General features: G+C 53.4%; 2 protein-coding genes across 2 annotated transcripts; both read left to right on the forward strand.

Annotated features, from left to right (window-relative positions):
- Positions 1–1333: 1333 nt before the first annotated feature.
- LOC103003924 (dipeptidase 2-like) lies at positions 1334–6076 on the forward strand. Its single transcript, XM_057534523.1, is given in 12 exon segments — positions 1334–1460; positions 1608–1794; positions 2118–2244; positions 2549–2678; positions 2901–3042; positions 3344–3413; positions 3534–3585; positions 3588–3709; positions 4075–4159; positions 4825–4900; positions 5552–5687; positions 5788–6076. Coding segments are annotated over 12 exon segments (1512 nt in total). The 3' UTR covers positions 6046–6076.
- A 5692-nt stretch (positions 6077–11768) lies between these two features.
- Positions 11769–16019, forward strand: LOC103016430 (dipeptidase 3). The gene is given in 10 exon segments (XM_007198313.2): positions 11769–12007; positions 12294–12420; positions 12894–13023; positions 13113–13261; positions 13506–13565; positions 13686–13862; positions 14377–14461; positions 14994–15069; positions 15545–15680; positions 15783–16019. Coding segments are annotated over 10 exon segments (1416 nt in total).
- Positions 16020–16629: the final 610 nt, after the last annotated feature.

Genomic DNA, 16629 nt, shown 5'->3' on the forward strand with positions numbered 1-16629 from the left:
CAGGAAGACCTGCTCCCTGAAGCAAGAACAGGATGGAGGGTCAAGCAGCACACACTCTGCCCCGAGGTTCACATGCTCCTTTATTCCCAGCCCTTTCTGTCCCCAGTGGGGTCCCTTCCTGCTCAATAAAATGTTTTTCTGTAACAGATTTCTAGGGTCGCCAGTGCTCAGACTTAGGTCACTACCCCTGTGCTAGGCACTCCTGCTACCCAGGAAAGGTTCCAAAGGTGGAACAGCTCCAGGGGGTGCCAGGGATCAGAGCAAAAACTTGAGAGGCTGGGGATGAAGGAGTTTGGGCACAGTCCCTAAAGCATCTCAGTGGTTGAGCTTCTGTGAGAAGGCGCATCCCCTGTGTGTGTGTGTGTGTGTGTGTGTGTGTGTGTGTGTGTGTATGTGTGTGTGTTGGGGGGAGGGGGTCCCCAGAGAAGGCAGCTAGGGGGAGGGCCTGAGGCTGAAATGGGGAATGGCGTGCGGCCTCTGAGCAAGCACAGGCACTTAGCCCTTGAGGTTTCTGGGAAAGCTAGAGCCACAAGGGCCACGAGATAAGGCAAGTGTAACAGCAGAACCCAGGTGCCAGGTCTTTCCTCAGAAACTATACTTCTCCATGAGGCCGGGCCTTCCACGCTGAGGTAGGAGGGATCCTGTCCAGAAGGTCAGCCAGCAGCTCTGGGAGGAAGGTTGCTGCGATGGGGGCTCTGCTGCCATGGAAATGACTTCATTTCCTTCCACTCAAATAGCCTACTGACTGGGTTCCTGCTCTGTTGAGTAAAAGGGTCGTTGACTCTCCCCAGAAGGTTGTTCAGTTCACATCCCAAAAGTCCCTCTATTCAGGCCCTGGGGAGATGTAGCAACTCCTGAGGGCGCTCTTTCCTGAGGCTGGCTGACAGAAGTGGGGGAGGTTCCTGATAGTTCTCAGGTGCTGGTTGAAGTCCCCAGAGAATGGTCATGCAGGTTGGGGAGTCAAGTAGGTGGAGAGAGAAGGTCGGGGGCAGAGGGCCCCTTCCTGAATCCAGAGCTCACAAGGTTACCCCCCCCCCCATTTCCAGAAACTCTCTCTTCCCCCACACCAGCCCACATGGCCCAGTACCAGGAAACCGGGAGCCCAGAGCACTTGTGGCCACAGAGACACTCGCAGGCAGCCCTCGGAGTGGGCGGGGCCGGCTGCAGGCAGATGGGGACGCGGTGTGCTCCCGGGAGGCCTCGGGCTGAAGGTGGCCCTCTGAGAGAAGCACCCCAGCTTGGACAGGAAGGTTAGAGGCGGGGGAGAGCAACCTAGGGCGACCCCTCGGAGCAGTGGGAGTGGGAAGAGGGGCAGGGGCGGAGGGAACCCGCGATGGGAGGCGAGCGGGCTCTCAGCAGAGGCCAGCTTAGCCCGCGGGAGCTGCCTCTGAGCAGGGGGCGGGAGGGCAGTGCCGCCCTGTGGCTGCCGGGCTTCGCGGATCGCGGCTCTCCGCACACGGGTCGCAGGGTCCTGTGACTCTGTATCCCCTCCCTCACCCCGCCCCCCCTCGCGAGGCCGCGTCGCTGGGTGGCCTGTGTCGACGGGCAGAACCCCATCCGCCGCCCCTCTTAGACCCGCCTCTGCCCCCCTGCCTGGCCCTGAGCAGCTTGCGGCCCGGGGGGCCTCGAAGGTCCCCGCGCACTCAGCCAGCGGCCTCTGCTGTGTCTGCTGCTCCTGCTGTGTCTGCTGCTGCGGCCGGTAACCCGTGTCCAGACCACGCCGGGCACCTCCAGCACCCCAAGTCCGCGGGAGCGCACGCGGGCCCTGATGCGGGACTTCCCGCTTGTGGACGGGTGGCTGCAGTGTGTGCGGGCTGGTGGGGGCCGGTGGGGGCCTAGCCTGGCCCTGGGCAGGGGAGGTCCGGAGCATGCAGAGCTAGTGGGGAGGCTCCCTCACACCACCCCTGGATGTCCTCTCCATCATCTATGGATGCCCTTCCCCTTCTCTGTCATCCCCTCCCTGGTGGGAACCCCTCAGCCCAGGCCTCAGCTGCTTCTAGTATAGTCTGTGTGACAGTGTGAGGTGGGGGACCCCCAGGCTGGCCCAGGCCAGGCAATGTGTCCTGCCTGATCCCAAGACCTAAGGAGCCCACCCATTTGCCTTGACCTCCCTCCAGCCACAACGACATGCCCCTGGTCCTGAGGCAGTTTTACCACAATGGGCTACAGGATGTTAATCTGTGCAATTTCAGCCATGGCCAGACCAGCTTGGACAGGCTGAAAGACGGTCTCGTGGGTGCCCAGGTACCAAAGGGACACACAAGGTGCCACCATGGCTGCTGGGGAATGTGGGGCAGTTTGGGGGCCTCAGAGACCACAGGTTAGTCACATTGGAACTAAGTTACCATAGTGACCTAGAAAGTGCCATGCCATGGATGCTGGGGGCTACAGGGGTCACAGTGAGCCAACCTGACGGGCATCCAAGTACCACAGAAAAAGCAACGCATTACATGGGACTTCTGGGCACAGTGAGTGCTGTGCCAGCTGAGGAGGCTATGAGAAGCCCAAGGAGTTCCAAAGCCCAAACCAAGCCCTGGCCTTGCCTCAGTTCTGGTCAGCCTACGTCCCGTGCCAGACCCACGAACGGGATGCTGTGCGCCTCACCCTGGAGCAAATTGACCTCATCCGCCTCATGTGTGCCTCCTATTCTGAGCTGGAGCTTGTGACCTCATTTAAAGGTAGACGGGGGACTTCCCTGGTAGTCCAGAGGTTAAGACTCCACGCTTCCACTGCAGGGCGCTCGGGTTTGATCTCCGGTGGGGGAACTAAGAGCCCTCATGCTGCGCGGCACGGCCAAAAAAAAAAAAAAAAAGGTAAACAGACTGGTGGTGGTAGGTGCTAGGGACTTTAGTAAGCTACCCCTGCCTCTGAAAATGATCATCTGACCTACCTGCCCCCAGCTCACAACAATACCCGGAAGTTGGCTTGCCTCATTTGTGTGGAGGGCGGCCACTCACTGGACAGTAGCCTCTCCATCTTGCGTACCTTCTATGCGCTGGGTGTGCGCTACGTTACACTCACCCACACCTGCAACACACCCTGGTGAGCGCAGTGCAGATGGTAAGGGCCCAGTGAGGCAGGGATCTGCCCAAGATCACGCTGGGGCCCAAAGCAAGTTTACCCCTGGGATCCGGCCCTGAACCTGGGGTGGGGAGGGGAATGGAGGTTTGCAGAACAAGACTGAATCCCCAGAAGGGCCCTCCTACTGCCAGGCACAGCCCAGTTTGGGTCCCTCCTCTTGCACCAGGGAGTTGCAGGTGTAGACGGTTCGACAGAACCTCTTTCTAGGCTCTTCTAGCCAAGTCATGGCCACCAGTCAGACTGCCTCCTGGCCATCCTGCAGGGCACAGAGCTCAGCAAAGGGTATCCACCCCTTCTACAGCAATGTCAGTCGGCTGACCGGCTTTGGCGAGGTAAGGACCCGGGTTCCATATCCTGCCCCACATGAATGTACAGCCCCGCCTGTTCCCTACAGATAAATGCACACAAGATAAATGCAGCCCTGATGCCCTCTCCCCATCCTGTCCCTGCAGAAGGTGGTGGCAGAAATGAACCGCCTGGGCATGATGGTGGACTTGTCCCATGTCTCGATGCTGTGGCACGGCGAGCCCTAGAAATGTCACAGGCACCTGTCATCTTCTCCCACTCAGCTGCCCGGGGTGTGTGCAAGAACACTCGGAATGTTCCTGATGATATCCTGCAGCTTCTGGTGAGAGACTGCCCTGGCCCTCAAACCTAAAGCAAGAGGTTCAAACCAGGAGCCCTTGAACCTGAGCCTCTTCTCCCTCAATTTCCTCAAACCCCAGGTTAAATATCTTCTGCCCCCAAAACCCACGGTCCACGGCCCCTGAACTCTTGAGCCCTAGGTGGGGGTCTAGGTGGTAAGATACTCCTCCAAACCCGGAAACCCAGGGCCAAGACACCACCCAGACCAGGGCTGCAGCTCCTCCATTCACACAAACCAGAGAGGAGACGACTCTGACCTCAACACCTTCCTCACAGGGGCCGAGAGAGTGAACAGGCAGGTGGCTGTGCTGGGGGCCAAGCTGACTGTCCACCGGTCCGCCCCTGCAGAAGAAGAACGGCGGCATCGTGATGGTGTCCTTGTCCGTGCGGGTGCTGCAGTGCAACCCGTTAGCCAACGTGCCTACTGTGGCAGGTGAGCCTCACCCTGGGCTCTCTGAAAACTGATTTGGAGCTGAAGCTGGGTCCAAATTTGGGGAGGACTTCAGAAGAGCCCCAGTGGTTTGACCCACCTGTTGGCAATAGGTACACCTCCCAAAAACCCAATAATGGATGGTACACAGCACCTTGGTGCCACGTGGAACTGGAGCCATGGAATCAAAACTGCGATACTGATGGGTATCAGGGAGGCTGTCAGACACAGAGCCCGGGTGCTGCCCATCTGTTCCTCTGCAGGAGCTCCTAAAGCGCACTGCCCCTACCTCTGGCCAAGGGACTGGACAGCTCCTTAGGTCTCTGGGGTCTTCATCAGTTGTACTCTTGTTCCTCTCTCATCCTCCACACCCGGGGAAAGGAGCCCCCACAGGTTCTCAAGGAGACTGGGAGGCAGGGTGAATCTTGGGTGGGAAATGGCCCAAACAGGGGCTCTGGGGTCCACTCCAAATCTGAAGTCCAGTCTAGAGCCAGCTGGGATCACTTCACATCAAATCTCAGGGTCCTCTAGTTGGTACTCTCGGTGCCAGGCCATGAAGGAACTGGCCCGTTTGGCCTACAGGCTGCAAAAAGGGGAATAAACAGAGGCCAGTCATCACCCCCACCCCTGCCCTGGAAGCCCCACACTGCTGACTTCCCATTCTTCAGATCACTTCGACCACATCAGGGCAGTCATTGGATGCAAGTTCATCGGGATTGGCGGAGATTATGACGGGGCTGGCCGGTGAGTGCTTCCCCGTGGCTTGTCTCAGGCTGGCTGGGCAGCAGTGGGGCTTTCACAGCCACCGTGCCCACCACACTGTGGTCCTCATGGCCTTGACCATAGCCTCAGGTGTGCTGGCCCAACTGGTATCTCCCCTCTCCCAGCGTCTGCTTCCTGGGCTCTCCTGTCTGTTTGGCCCTACTCTAGGTCATCATATTTGTCTAAAACACCACACAGAGCTCATCTGCCCAGCATCTGCGCCCATCCAGTGCCAGCAGACCCACGGCCTCTGAGCAGACTCTTAGCAAGGTCTGGGCTGGGCTGACCATCTTCTCTGCCTGCAGCTGGGTCTGTGCATGCAGGGGGGTCAACCCAGTTCTTAAAAAAAGCTTTTCTTCTCTTTATAAATGGAGGCAAAAATTGCATTCAGTGAAAGGCATAGATCTTAACAGTACAATTCAATGACTTTTGACGAATAGTCGAGGCGCTTTTGGGGCCTTCCTCTGAAGGATGAAGAGCATGAGTGAATCATTTACTCTCTCCAAGTCTCCATTTTCCATATCTGACCAGGGCTGGGGTTCAGTGGACCCTGGACACATAGGGCTTTGGTTCTGACTCAGAACCAGGGAACAGGTCTGAGGCCCAATAGCTGGCTGGCTGGCGGCCACACAGGTTCCCACAGGGGCTGGAGGACGTGTCCATATACCCGGTACTGATAGAGGAGTTGCTGAGGCGTGGCTGGAGTGAGGAAGATCTCTGGGGTGTGCTTCGAGGAAACGTGCGGTGGGTCTTCAGACAGGTGGAACAGGTATGCTGGGCTGGGCAAAATAGTAGCTCTGAGCAGGTGGTCTGAGCAGGTGTACGCGGGGGTGCTGTGAGAGGTGCTGCCCCCTGACTGCCGCCTCCAGGTACGGGAGGAGAACGAGGGACAGAGTCCCTTCGAGGATGAGTTCCCAGATGAGCAGCTGGGCAGCTCTTGCCGCTCCGTCCTCCCACGTCTGCATCAGAGAGAGGATCTGGCTCCAGACCAGAAACTAAGCAGAGCTGCGGTTCGTGGGAATCCCATTTTGTCACCTAAGTGGTCATTCTCAAAATCTTGCCCCCACATGGGCCCAGGCCTCACAGTTATTGCTGCCTTCCCAGTCCTCATTGTTTGGCTCTGGTGATCCAGTTAATCCTGCCAGATGTCACTTTGGCAGCCACAGATACCCAACAAAGTTTCCTTGCATGCGAGCACAAACATTTCCTGAAAATAAATGTTTTAGAAATGGAATCAGCACGAGTGTCCTTCTCCGTGGTGGGGTCTGTGGTGCAGGCTCCCAATACTGGGGTTTGGTGGGGGACTCTGCAGTTTAGACACCGGATACTCAAGGAAGACCTGTTGGCAGTGGCCTGAGGAAACCCAGGTGGCTTGGCTCAGCACTGGAAGAAGACAGTGGGTGGCTCTGGCTGCGGGAGGGTGGACCTTACTCGGTTCCCTCTGTGTAGCTCACCTCAATCCACATCCTGACCCACTGAGTACCACCTGGGGATCTTTCAGGGAATTCTGGTTCAGATGCCCAAGAAGAGAACATGCCTAGATCACAAATGATCTTTGTACCTATTTGCACAGAGCCCAGAATCTCAGGCTACTTAATGGGCCGTGGACCTCCAATGGCTAGACTGCTCTGGATGTGGGCACACCCCCTCCCCTGTTCCTCAGGGACTTCCTCTCTAATCGGTTCAGGCTACTTAGACAACCACCCCATCTTCCCCCAGTTCATTAATGATAATAGCAACTGCACTAATTATAGCCAAGATTGAGTTAATACATTGAGTTAATAATGAGACGTAGGGCCTCCCTGGTGGCACAGTGGTTAAGAATCCACCTGCCAATGCAGGGGACACGGGTTCGAGCCCTGGTCCAGGGAGATTCAACATGCCACGGAGCAACTAAGCCTGTGTGCCACAACTACTGAGCCTGCACTCTAGAGCCAGCGTGCCACAACTACTGAGCCCTGCGTACCTAGAGCCCATGCTCTGCAACGGGAGAGGCACCGCAATGAGAAGCCCGTGCACTGCAGCCGGGAGTGACCCCCGCTTGCCGCAAGTAGAGAAAGCCCACACGCAGCAATGAAGACCCAGCGCAGTCAAAAATAAATAAAATAAAATAAATAAATTTATTTAAAAAATAACAAGAGGTAATAATAATAAATAACATGATAAAAAAAGATAATGACTAATAAAAGATAATAGTTAATACTAACAATCTACACATATCCCATTGGCTGAGCAATTACATCCCAGCTACATATCCAAGAGGAATGCATACATATGTTCTCCAGTTCCCTAAAGAGGTATATGAAATAATATTTATAGCAGCACTATTCATAATAACACCAAATGCATTTCAAAATCAAACTTAACTGAAAAAAAAAAAAATCAAACTTCTAGGAGCCAAAGACCAAAGGTTGTTTTTTGATTTTTGAGGTTTCTTTTTTGCCATGCTGTGCGGTTTGTGGGATTTTAGTTTCCCGATCAGGAACTGAACCCTTGCCTTCGGTAAGGAGAACGCGGAGTCCTAACCCCTGGACCACCAGGGAATTCCCCCAAAGATTATCTTAAAAGCTGTCATAATCAGCTCGGTGGGATAGAGGGGTGGGAGGGAGGGAGACGCAAGAGGGAAGAGATATGGGGATATATGTATATGTATAGCTGATTCACTTTGTTATAAAGCAGAAACTAACACACCATTGTAAAGCAATTATACTTCAGTAAAGATGTTAAAAAAAAAAAGGTGTCATATTAAAACAAATCACATTAGGGAATTACCTGGTGGTCCTGTGGTTAGGACTTGGTGCTTTCACTGCTGGGGCCCGGGTTCAATCCCTGCTCGTGGAACTAAGATCCTGCAAGCCACGAGGCGCAGCCAAAAAAAAAAAAAAAAAAAAAATCACTTTAACTTGTGTAACAACAATAAAACTGACAACTGAATTTTCAACAGAAATAATGGAAATCCACACACAGTGGAATACCTTTAGTCTGATGAAAGTAACTACCAATGTTGACTTCTGTGGACAGTGAAAATATTCTTCAAAAATGAAGGAAAGTGGGCTTCCCTAGTGGCGCAGTGGTTAAGAATCTGCCTGCCAATGCAGGGAACACGGGTTCGGGCCCTGGTCCGGGAAGATCACACATGCCGCGGAGCAACTAAGCCCGTGCACCACAACTACTGAAGTCCGCGCGCCTAGAGCCCGTGCTCTGCAACAAGAGAAGCCACCGCAATGAGAAGCCCTCACACCGCAATGAAGAGTAGCCCCCACTCACCACAACTAGAGAAAGCCCGTGTGCAGCAATGAAGACCCAATGCAGCCGAAATAAAATACATAAATTTTTTAAAAAATGAAGGAAAGTAAATACATTTTTGGACCAACAAAAGGAGAGAGAGAAATTGGAAATATACAAACCACCTAATGGGAATATCAATTATTATGGGAAAGTGCATATCAAATAGAAACTAAGCAGATTATAGGTGTCCTAATTTCACGTTTGAAATGGAGGTATAAAAATTTAAACGGAGTCTTCGGATTTTGAATTTTTAACTGGAGAAAAGTTATGTTCTATGAATATATCTGATTTGTCAAAAGCAGCCACTGACTTGCCTGCTACATATTCTGAAATTTTAAGTCATATAGAAATTCCAACTGACGGCTTTAAGAAACACGCAACATTGACGCTTTGTAATATAAAATCGGCATTGTGTTTGGATCTTCTAAAATTGATTCACAAATTTTGCTCAGTGGAATCGTATCCAAATTTGGGAATAGCCTTGAAAAAATTTTTAGCTATACTAGTTATGGTGGCATCCTGCAATAGAAGTCTCAGTAAGCTGCAGTTATTTTTAAAAATTACTGAAGAATGTCACTTGGTCAAGAGAAATTGTCAAACATTCAATCTATCAATAGAAAATGAACTAAGCAAAGAAGCAGGTTTTGAAAATATTATTCATGAGTTTGCTTCCATTAAAGCCAGAGAAATAAACTTATAATTCTGGTTTGAGTATAAGTAAAATATGGAAACATAAAATAGTATTGTGAGTTTTAATACACCTACTTTTAAGTTCTTCCATTTTTTTCAACTATTTTAATATTCTGGAAAAAACTAACCATTAAAAAATACATTTATAATGTGTATAGAAGTACACATTTTTCCTCTTGCCTCAGGGTCCAAGTTGGCTGGTGTCTGAACTGTTACTCAGAAAGTTCTAATAGTGCTTTCTATTTGTTTCACCTGTTCTCTTCTTGCTTGACTTCTTTTGGATGGATTGAGCAGCGCTCCGAGATCACCTTAATCCCATTTCAGAGCCTTCCAAGCTGAGCTGATCCAGCTCCGAGTCCAATTAGGGGGAAATGGGAAGAGGTGGAGGTTACTAGAAGATAGAAGCTTATAGAAGGGCCCTGTGTTGCTGGCGCTCAGACCTCTAAGGTCTCTAAGGCTCTGCTCAGTCGGTACAGGTGTTCTTTTTTTTTTTTTTTTTTGGTACAGGTGTTCTGAATGGGCATGACAGGGCTGCTCAACGATGACCAGAAGAAGTTGGAGCTCGCAGCCAACTGCCACTGCTGGAGCCGCACTGACATAAACACAAAAAATGAGAGAGACATTCCTGTTTTCCTCTCCTGTCTTTCCATCTCCCTTTCTCTGGTAACTCCTACTGGCAGAATGTAACAGGAAGCCAGCTGGGTGGCTAGGAAATGTGGTTTCAAGAGTTCAAGCCCCAGCCTCACAGAGCAGAGAATAACAGAAGGCTGGATCTGCAGTTGAGAGACAATTGTTTGATAACCAGGATTGCTGAGGCCTGATTCACTCTTTCCCCTAGGGTGTGCTGTCTTGTGTTCCAACGCCTCAGGGTTCTCCCTTACTTTTGGGGGACCCTGGATACTAATCTCTATTTCCTTAGCCCCACAAAGTCCCTAGTGGAAGAAACAGCCCAAAGACCTGGCCCACCTCTGGGTTTCCACCCTCCCTGGATCCTTCACAAGTAATTTTTCAATATCTTGTTAACTCCCTGATGCCTTCAAGAAGATCCTTTTTATATTTTTCCCAACCTTTCTAATGATTGTCAGGAGGACTGTAACTTTGATTTATTTACTTAGTCAACCAAAACCAGACATTTGAAACTGCATATGCATTAATTTGATAACATTTTAAAATTAACTGTAAACATTATGCCCTCTCCTTTTACCTAAGACTAATATAGGAAACAAATGTATATGAAAAGCTTCTGCACTTCTGAGAAACTATCAGCAAAGTCATCATTCATTAAGTTGTTTAACGTCACTTAAATGAAGACCTCTGTGGCAGGTCAGCTCAGATGTATGAGTCACCAGAAATATAAACACCTCCACCCCCCTTTGTCCTTCCTGAGCTGAGGAAGGCAAGCTGGAGGCAACCAGGTCAGACTTTGTCCTTGCCTCTGAGGCATGAGAAAGGGGCAGTGATGGACAGGGGGCAGTGGTCACCAGAAGCCAAGGTCCCTCTGGTACCGAGAGGGGAGGCCGGCTTGTCAGGGAGTCCAAGAGAGAGGAGACACATACAAATGCAAAAGGGGGGGACAACTCAGACTAGATTTCAGCCTGTGTTGTTGGCCCCTCTCACCCTGGCAGGACCTGATGCAGGCCCAGGAGGCTCAGATGCCACCCAACTGCAGTTTTGAGATCAGTTCCCCCTAAACCATAGCTTTTTCTGCAGAAAACAACGAATTATACTGTCCAGGCCACTGGCCAGCCGGGAAACCACCTTGTCCTGAAGGAGGAGTTCTGCCTATCCTTAGGAGACTAAGCCTCTCATGCTCTTAGCACCAAGGGCCCTAACTGGACCTTGTCCCCCTAGTCTGTGCCTTGCAGACTCTTCCAGCTCTTCCCCCACGGCACAGTCATCCTGCTCAAACCAGACCTTTGCCTAGGCTATTGGCCAATCCAGATGCCCTCTCCACTCCCCTGCGGTATCCAAGCCCCATCCTTTCAAGGCTCAGCCACTGTTCTGGTGCCTTCATGAACCTCTTACCACCATGGCCAGCCTTCACCAGCACTGCCTCCGACTTCCCTCAGCCAGGATGACCATATACAAAAAAAGATGAGACATAAATTGACCAGGGAGTAGGTAACCCCCTTCCCAAGATGGCGACCATTAACTAATGTTTAGTATGTATATTCCTCTAGGGTCTTTTGTGTGTGTGTGTGTGTGTAACAACACATGCACAGAAGTAAATTTTAACACGAGATACTAATACAAAATGGTCTCCCGTAAGTATTATTCTTAAATTTCATTTTTATTAAAAATATATAGGGAATCACCTTTCTGTCAGTCAAAACATACAGATCTAATTCACTCTTCTGAATTCTAATTCTTCCTAGAATTTCATGGAATATTTAACCCGTTGGAGGGCGGGCATATCCCTGCAACTAAAACCCCACATGGACCTGCGACCTGCCTGGCTAGAGGTGAAATTAGGAAGATTCCTGGACCCCTCCCAGTTCCCCCACTGGCCTCCTCCCCGAGTCCGTAGGTACACACAGCTCGGGAGGGGTGGCTGGAGGGCCGGGAGCAAGGGCGGAGGGAGCCCGCGATGCATCGCTAGCGGGCGCTCGCAACAAAAGCCAGCCTGGCCCACTAGGGCGCCGTCCTATTCCGGGCGGGAAGATCCTACCGCCCCCTGGCGGCCACGCTGTGAGGCGGCATTATGGGTCCCCGCGCGTCTGTCGAGCGTCCTGACTCCAGCCGCTTCAGACGAGGCCGCGCCGCTGGGTCACCTACATCGACGGTCGGGACCCCATCGTCGCCCTCTGACCCTCGCCCGCCCCTCTCAGGCTCTCGAGACCCGCCTCTGCCCGCCTGCTCGGCCCTGTGAAGCATGCCGCCCGTAGGCCGCAAGGCTCCCCGCGCGCTCACCCGTTGGCCTCTTCTGCGTCTGCTGCTCCTGCTGTGGCTGCTGCTGTGGCCGGTAACCCGCGCCCGGACCACGCAGGGAACCCCCAGCGCCTCGACCCGGCCGGACACCTCCGGCGCCCCAACAGTGCCGGGCTCCCCGAGAGCCCCGAGTCTGCATGAGCGCGCGCGGGCCCTGATGCGGGACTTCCGGCTCGTGGATGGGTGCGTCAGTGCGGCGTGCCGGCTGGTGGGGGCTGAACCCGCCCCTGGGCAGGAGAGGAAGGGCTAGTAGGAGGCTTCCTCACACCACCCCTCTCTCTTCCATCACCCATGGCGCCTTCCTCCCCATTACCCTGTTGCGGTGGAACCGCCCCCCACCACCTAAGAACTCCTCCTCAGGACTACCGTCTGTGTGAGGGGGGAGGTGGGTTGGGAGAGAACAGGCCCATGACCTGGAGGCCACGTCCTCTACTCTTACTTTGTCTTGACCCCCCCCCCCCCCCCCCAGCCAGAACCACCTGCCCCTGCTCCTGAAACAGCATTTCCGGAACAAGCTACAGGAGGTCAACCTGCGCAATTTCAGCCTTGGCCAAACCAGCCTGGACAAGCTCAGGGATGGCCTTGTGGGTGCCCAGGTACCAGAGGGACACACTTAACGGCCGCTGGGGAATGTGGGGGCCACAGGAACCTGGGTAGACAGGCCTCTGACTATCAGAGGACACGCAGTCTGCCATCATGGGGCTGCTGGAGAGTGCAGGGGTGTTGGAGGTCAAAGCTGGCCAGCGGCATGGTTGCCCAGGTTCTGTGGAGACTCCAAGAAAGTGATCAGAAAATCCCTGGCGAGCGTGGGGGCTCTGAAACCACAAAGGATATGGTGGATTGCCTTTGGGGCATTCACATATCACATGGACAAACAGCAGGTGAGGACGGGTCCCGCCAGTTTGGCTGCTGGCAGCAAGCTGAATAATCAAGGTACCACGGGGTCATGCAGTGCCGCACTCAGGGCCACTGACCCAGATGAGTACCTTGGGGGCTGAGGAGGAGTAGCAGGCCAAGGGCACTTGGAGACCACCCTGATCTCATTCTGGACCCCTGGGCCAACCCCCAGTTCTGGTCAGCCTATGCACCATGCCACACCCAGGACCAGGATGCTGTGCACCTCACGCGGGAGCAGATTGACCTCATTCGTCGCGTGTGTGCCTCCTACTCTGAACTGGAGCTTGTGACCTCAGCCAGAGGTGGGCTGGGGAATGGGAGGATAGTCAGGGCCTCACTCTGGTGGTTCTGGCCCTGGGCTCTGACCGCTTGATTCTCTGCCCTCTTCTAGGACTGAACAGCACTCAAAAGCTGGCTTGCCTTATTGGTGTAGAGGGTGGTCACTCACTAGACAGTAGCCTCTCTGTGCTGCGCAGTTTCTATCTGCTGGGAGTACGCTACCTGACACTCACCTTCACCTGCAACACGACCTGGTGAGCAGTGCCTGGCCAGGGTGGAACGGTAGACGCATGGTGGGGAAACTGCCAGAGAGGTGAGGACAGAGGGGTCCACAGAGGGAGGCTGTGGGGTCTCAGCAGATCCCTCATACTCCCAGAAAGCAGCTGGTCCGGATCCTCACCCTGTTCTGAGGTGGGATGGATGGACAAAGAGCCTGGATGTCCAGGCTCTGTTGGCCAAGGTAGGGCCTGCTAGATTGCCTTCCTCTGGCTGTCCTTCAGGGCAGAGTTCCACCAAGTTTCAACACTTCTACACCGACATCAGTGGGTTGACAAGCTTTGGTGAGGTAAGGACTCCTTTTCCATATCCTACCCCTCACGTTCCCTACAGATATGCGCATACACGTGCGTCCCTCCTGACCCCACCCCACCCCCCGCAAAAAAAAAAAACCCACCTGTCCCTGCAGAAGGTGATAGGGGAAATGAACCGCCTGGGCATGATGGTGGACTTGTCCTACGGGTCGGACACCTTGGCGCGGCAAGCCCTGAAGGTGTCAAGGGCCCCTGTGATCTTCTCCCACTCAGCTGCCAAGGCTGTGTGCGACAATATGCTGAATGTTCCCGATGACGTCCTGCAACTTCTGGTGAGCGGCCACCCCAGCCCTCAAACCTGGGACTAGGCATGCTTCATCCAAAGATCCTTTTTTTTTTTTTTAATATTTACTTATTTATTTATTTGGTTGTGCTGGGTCTTAGTTGCAGCAGGCGGGCTCCTTAATTGCAGCATGAGAACTCTTAATTGCAGCATGCGTGTGGGATCTAGTTCCCTGACCAGGGATCGAACCCGGGCCCCCTGCATTGGGAGTGGGGAGTCTTAACCACTGCGCCACCAGGGAAGTCCCTATCCAAAGACCCTTGACCCTGAACAAAGCTACCAGCCCAGGCCTCACTCACCCTTGGATCCAAGGCTGGTTAACCCTCCCCCATCTCTGAAACTCAAGGCCAAATCCGTTCCACCCAGGGGCCAAGAGAAGTGAAGCCTTACCCAACCTCTCAGGCCAGGAGTAAGCACTTACCCTATCAGGGCCCCCAGGGCATAGGTGGCAGGCCATCAGGCTGGAAGTGCCCAGCTGAGTGTCCATTTGTTTATCCATGTAGAAGAAAAATGGTGGCATTGTTATGGTGTCGCTGTCCACGGGGGTGCTGCCGTGTAACCTGTTTGCTAATGTGTCCACCGTGGCAGGTGAGCCCCGCTTCAACTCCTTGTGCAGTTGTAGCTTGGCCTGTGGCCGCTAGGGCCCTCAGGACAGCTCTAGGCGTCTGGCATACCTGCTGGGCCCTGGGCAGGCCTCCCAACAGCCCAGGGGAGCAGACACAGCTCTTCACTGCCCTGAACCCAGATCTAGGGCTACAACCAGTGCTGATGGGTTTGGGGGAGGCAATTGCCTCTGCCTCTGAGTCTCACGTTTGCTCCCACATCTCTGGAAAGGACAGGCAGAGCCCCGCAACCAGGCTCTCAAGGAACCCAGAGGCGTGGTGGCTCCTGGGCAGGAAAAGATCCAAAGGGGTTGGTGGCCCTGAGGTTCACTCTGGGTCCGGTGTCTAGCCTATAGCCACTTCAGAACTCACAATGGGCTGGGAGCTCTGTGGAGTCAGCTGTTATGTCCTAGAGTGCTGTGGGCAGGGGATTGACCACGCTGAGTTCCCCCAGACCAGGGCTGGTCCCAGGATCTAACTCCAGCCTCGTGCTGCCCACCACAACCCTCACCCCCTAGATCACTTTGACCACATCAGGGCTGTCACTGGATCTGAGTTCTCCGGGATTAGCGGAAACTATGATGGGTCTGGCCGGTGAGTGTTTCCCTGGGGTTTGTCTTGGGTGGGGGTTCAGTGGGGAGTCCTTTAGTCTCAGTTCCTTATCCCATGGTCCTCCCATCCTTCAGGCCTCCACCACAGACTCTGGCCTTCCAGCCCACCTGACATCTCCCCACTCCCAGGACCTGTTTCCTGGACTCTCCCTGTCTCTCCTGTGGCCCAGTGGACCCATTCCCACTCCAAGCCATCACAGTTGTTAAGTACCCACCCCCTCACAGGAGACCTCATCTGCCCAGCACATGCTCTACTCCCAGCCCAGCAGATGTGCTGTGGACTGAGCATCTGCTCAGCAGGTAAATGCTGCAGAAGCCCAGTCTTCAAGGAGCTTCCAAGTTCCATTCAGTAGCCTGAAGAACACAGACCTTCATTTCCCACATGTAGCTGGGGCTGGTATGACAGTGGGCCCTAGGCCAGGATCGGGTCCACAGCTAGCCAGCTGGTGGCCACACAGGTTCCCTGAGGGGCTGGAGGACGTGTCCACATATCCGGTACTGATAGAGGAGTTGCTGAGGCGTGGCTGGAGGGAGGAAGAGCTGCAGGGTGTCCTTCGTGGAAACCTGCTGCGGGTCTTCAGACAAGTGAAACAGGTATGCTGGGCTGGGCAAAAAGATGGTTCAGTGTTTCAGCGGGTGACGGGCGTGGGAGGGTGGGTGCTGGGGAAGCCACTGACTGCTGACTTTCATCCCCAGGTGAGAGAGGAAAACAGTGGCCAGAGCCCTGCAGAGGATGAATTTCCAAACAGGCAGGTGGGCAGGTCGTGCCACTCCCACCTGACTCGGCCTCAGAATGAACACCTGGCCGCACACCATGTGGGAAACAAGTGGCCAACCAATCAGGCCCTCCAGAGGCCCTCAAAAGCCTCCCCACACGTCGTTCTAGGCCTCATGGCTGCTGCCACCTTCTCAATCCTCATCCTATGGCTCTAGTGACCTGGCCAGTCCTCCAGAGGTCACTGTGTCAAAGTCTCACAAAGCTCCCCTCCTAGTGGTCCAGGCACAAACACAGGTATGCTGAGAATAAACACTTTGGGTACAGAGCCAGGTGTGAATGTCCTTCCTTCTTCACAGGCAGGGGGGTTGGGTCTGGTGGGCTCTTGGTTGGTGAGCGGTCTTATGTTCTAGACCCAGCTGCTCAAGATGGGTGGTTCCCATTGGCCTCCAGCTTTGTCTTTCTCAGGAAAGGCAGAGGCATCTTACCTTATTCTTATTCTAAAAGCCTGAGCCCACAGAAGAGCACTAAGGAATCAAGTGCAGAGTTGATCCCATCATGGAGTGTGACAGTGGTAGTTCCCAATGTCTCTCTGAAAGGTTTAAAAATTTGTTTGTTTGTTTGTTTGTTTTTAAAGGGTGATACCTTTTATAGCATAAACTAACTTGTTTGGAAATATCAAGAGAGAAAGCATGAAAAGCTTTTAGGTTTTTCAGATAAGGTCCTCTTTTTTTTCTTAAACTGATTTTTTAATGGAGATGGAGAAATCAGGTCTTGAAAAGAAAAAAAAAAGGAACATAGTGCCATCTGCCCAGCTTACTACAGGCC

The sequence above is a fragment of the Balaenoptera acutorostrata genome, chromosome 19, assembly GCF_949987535.1.
Source record: "Balaenoptera acutorostrata chromosome 19, mBalAcu1.1, whole genome shotgun sequence".
NCBI classification, from domain to species: Eukaryota; Metazoa; Chordata; class Mammalia; order Artiodactyla; family Balaenopteridae; genus Balaenoptera; species Balaenoptera acutorostrata.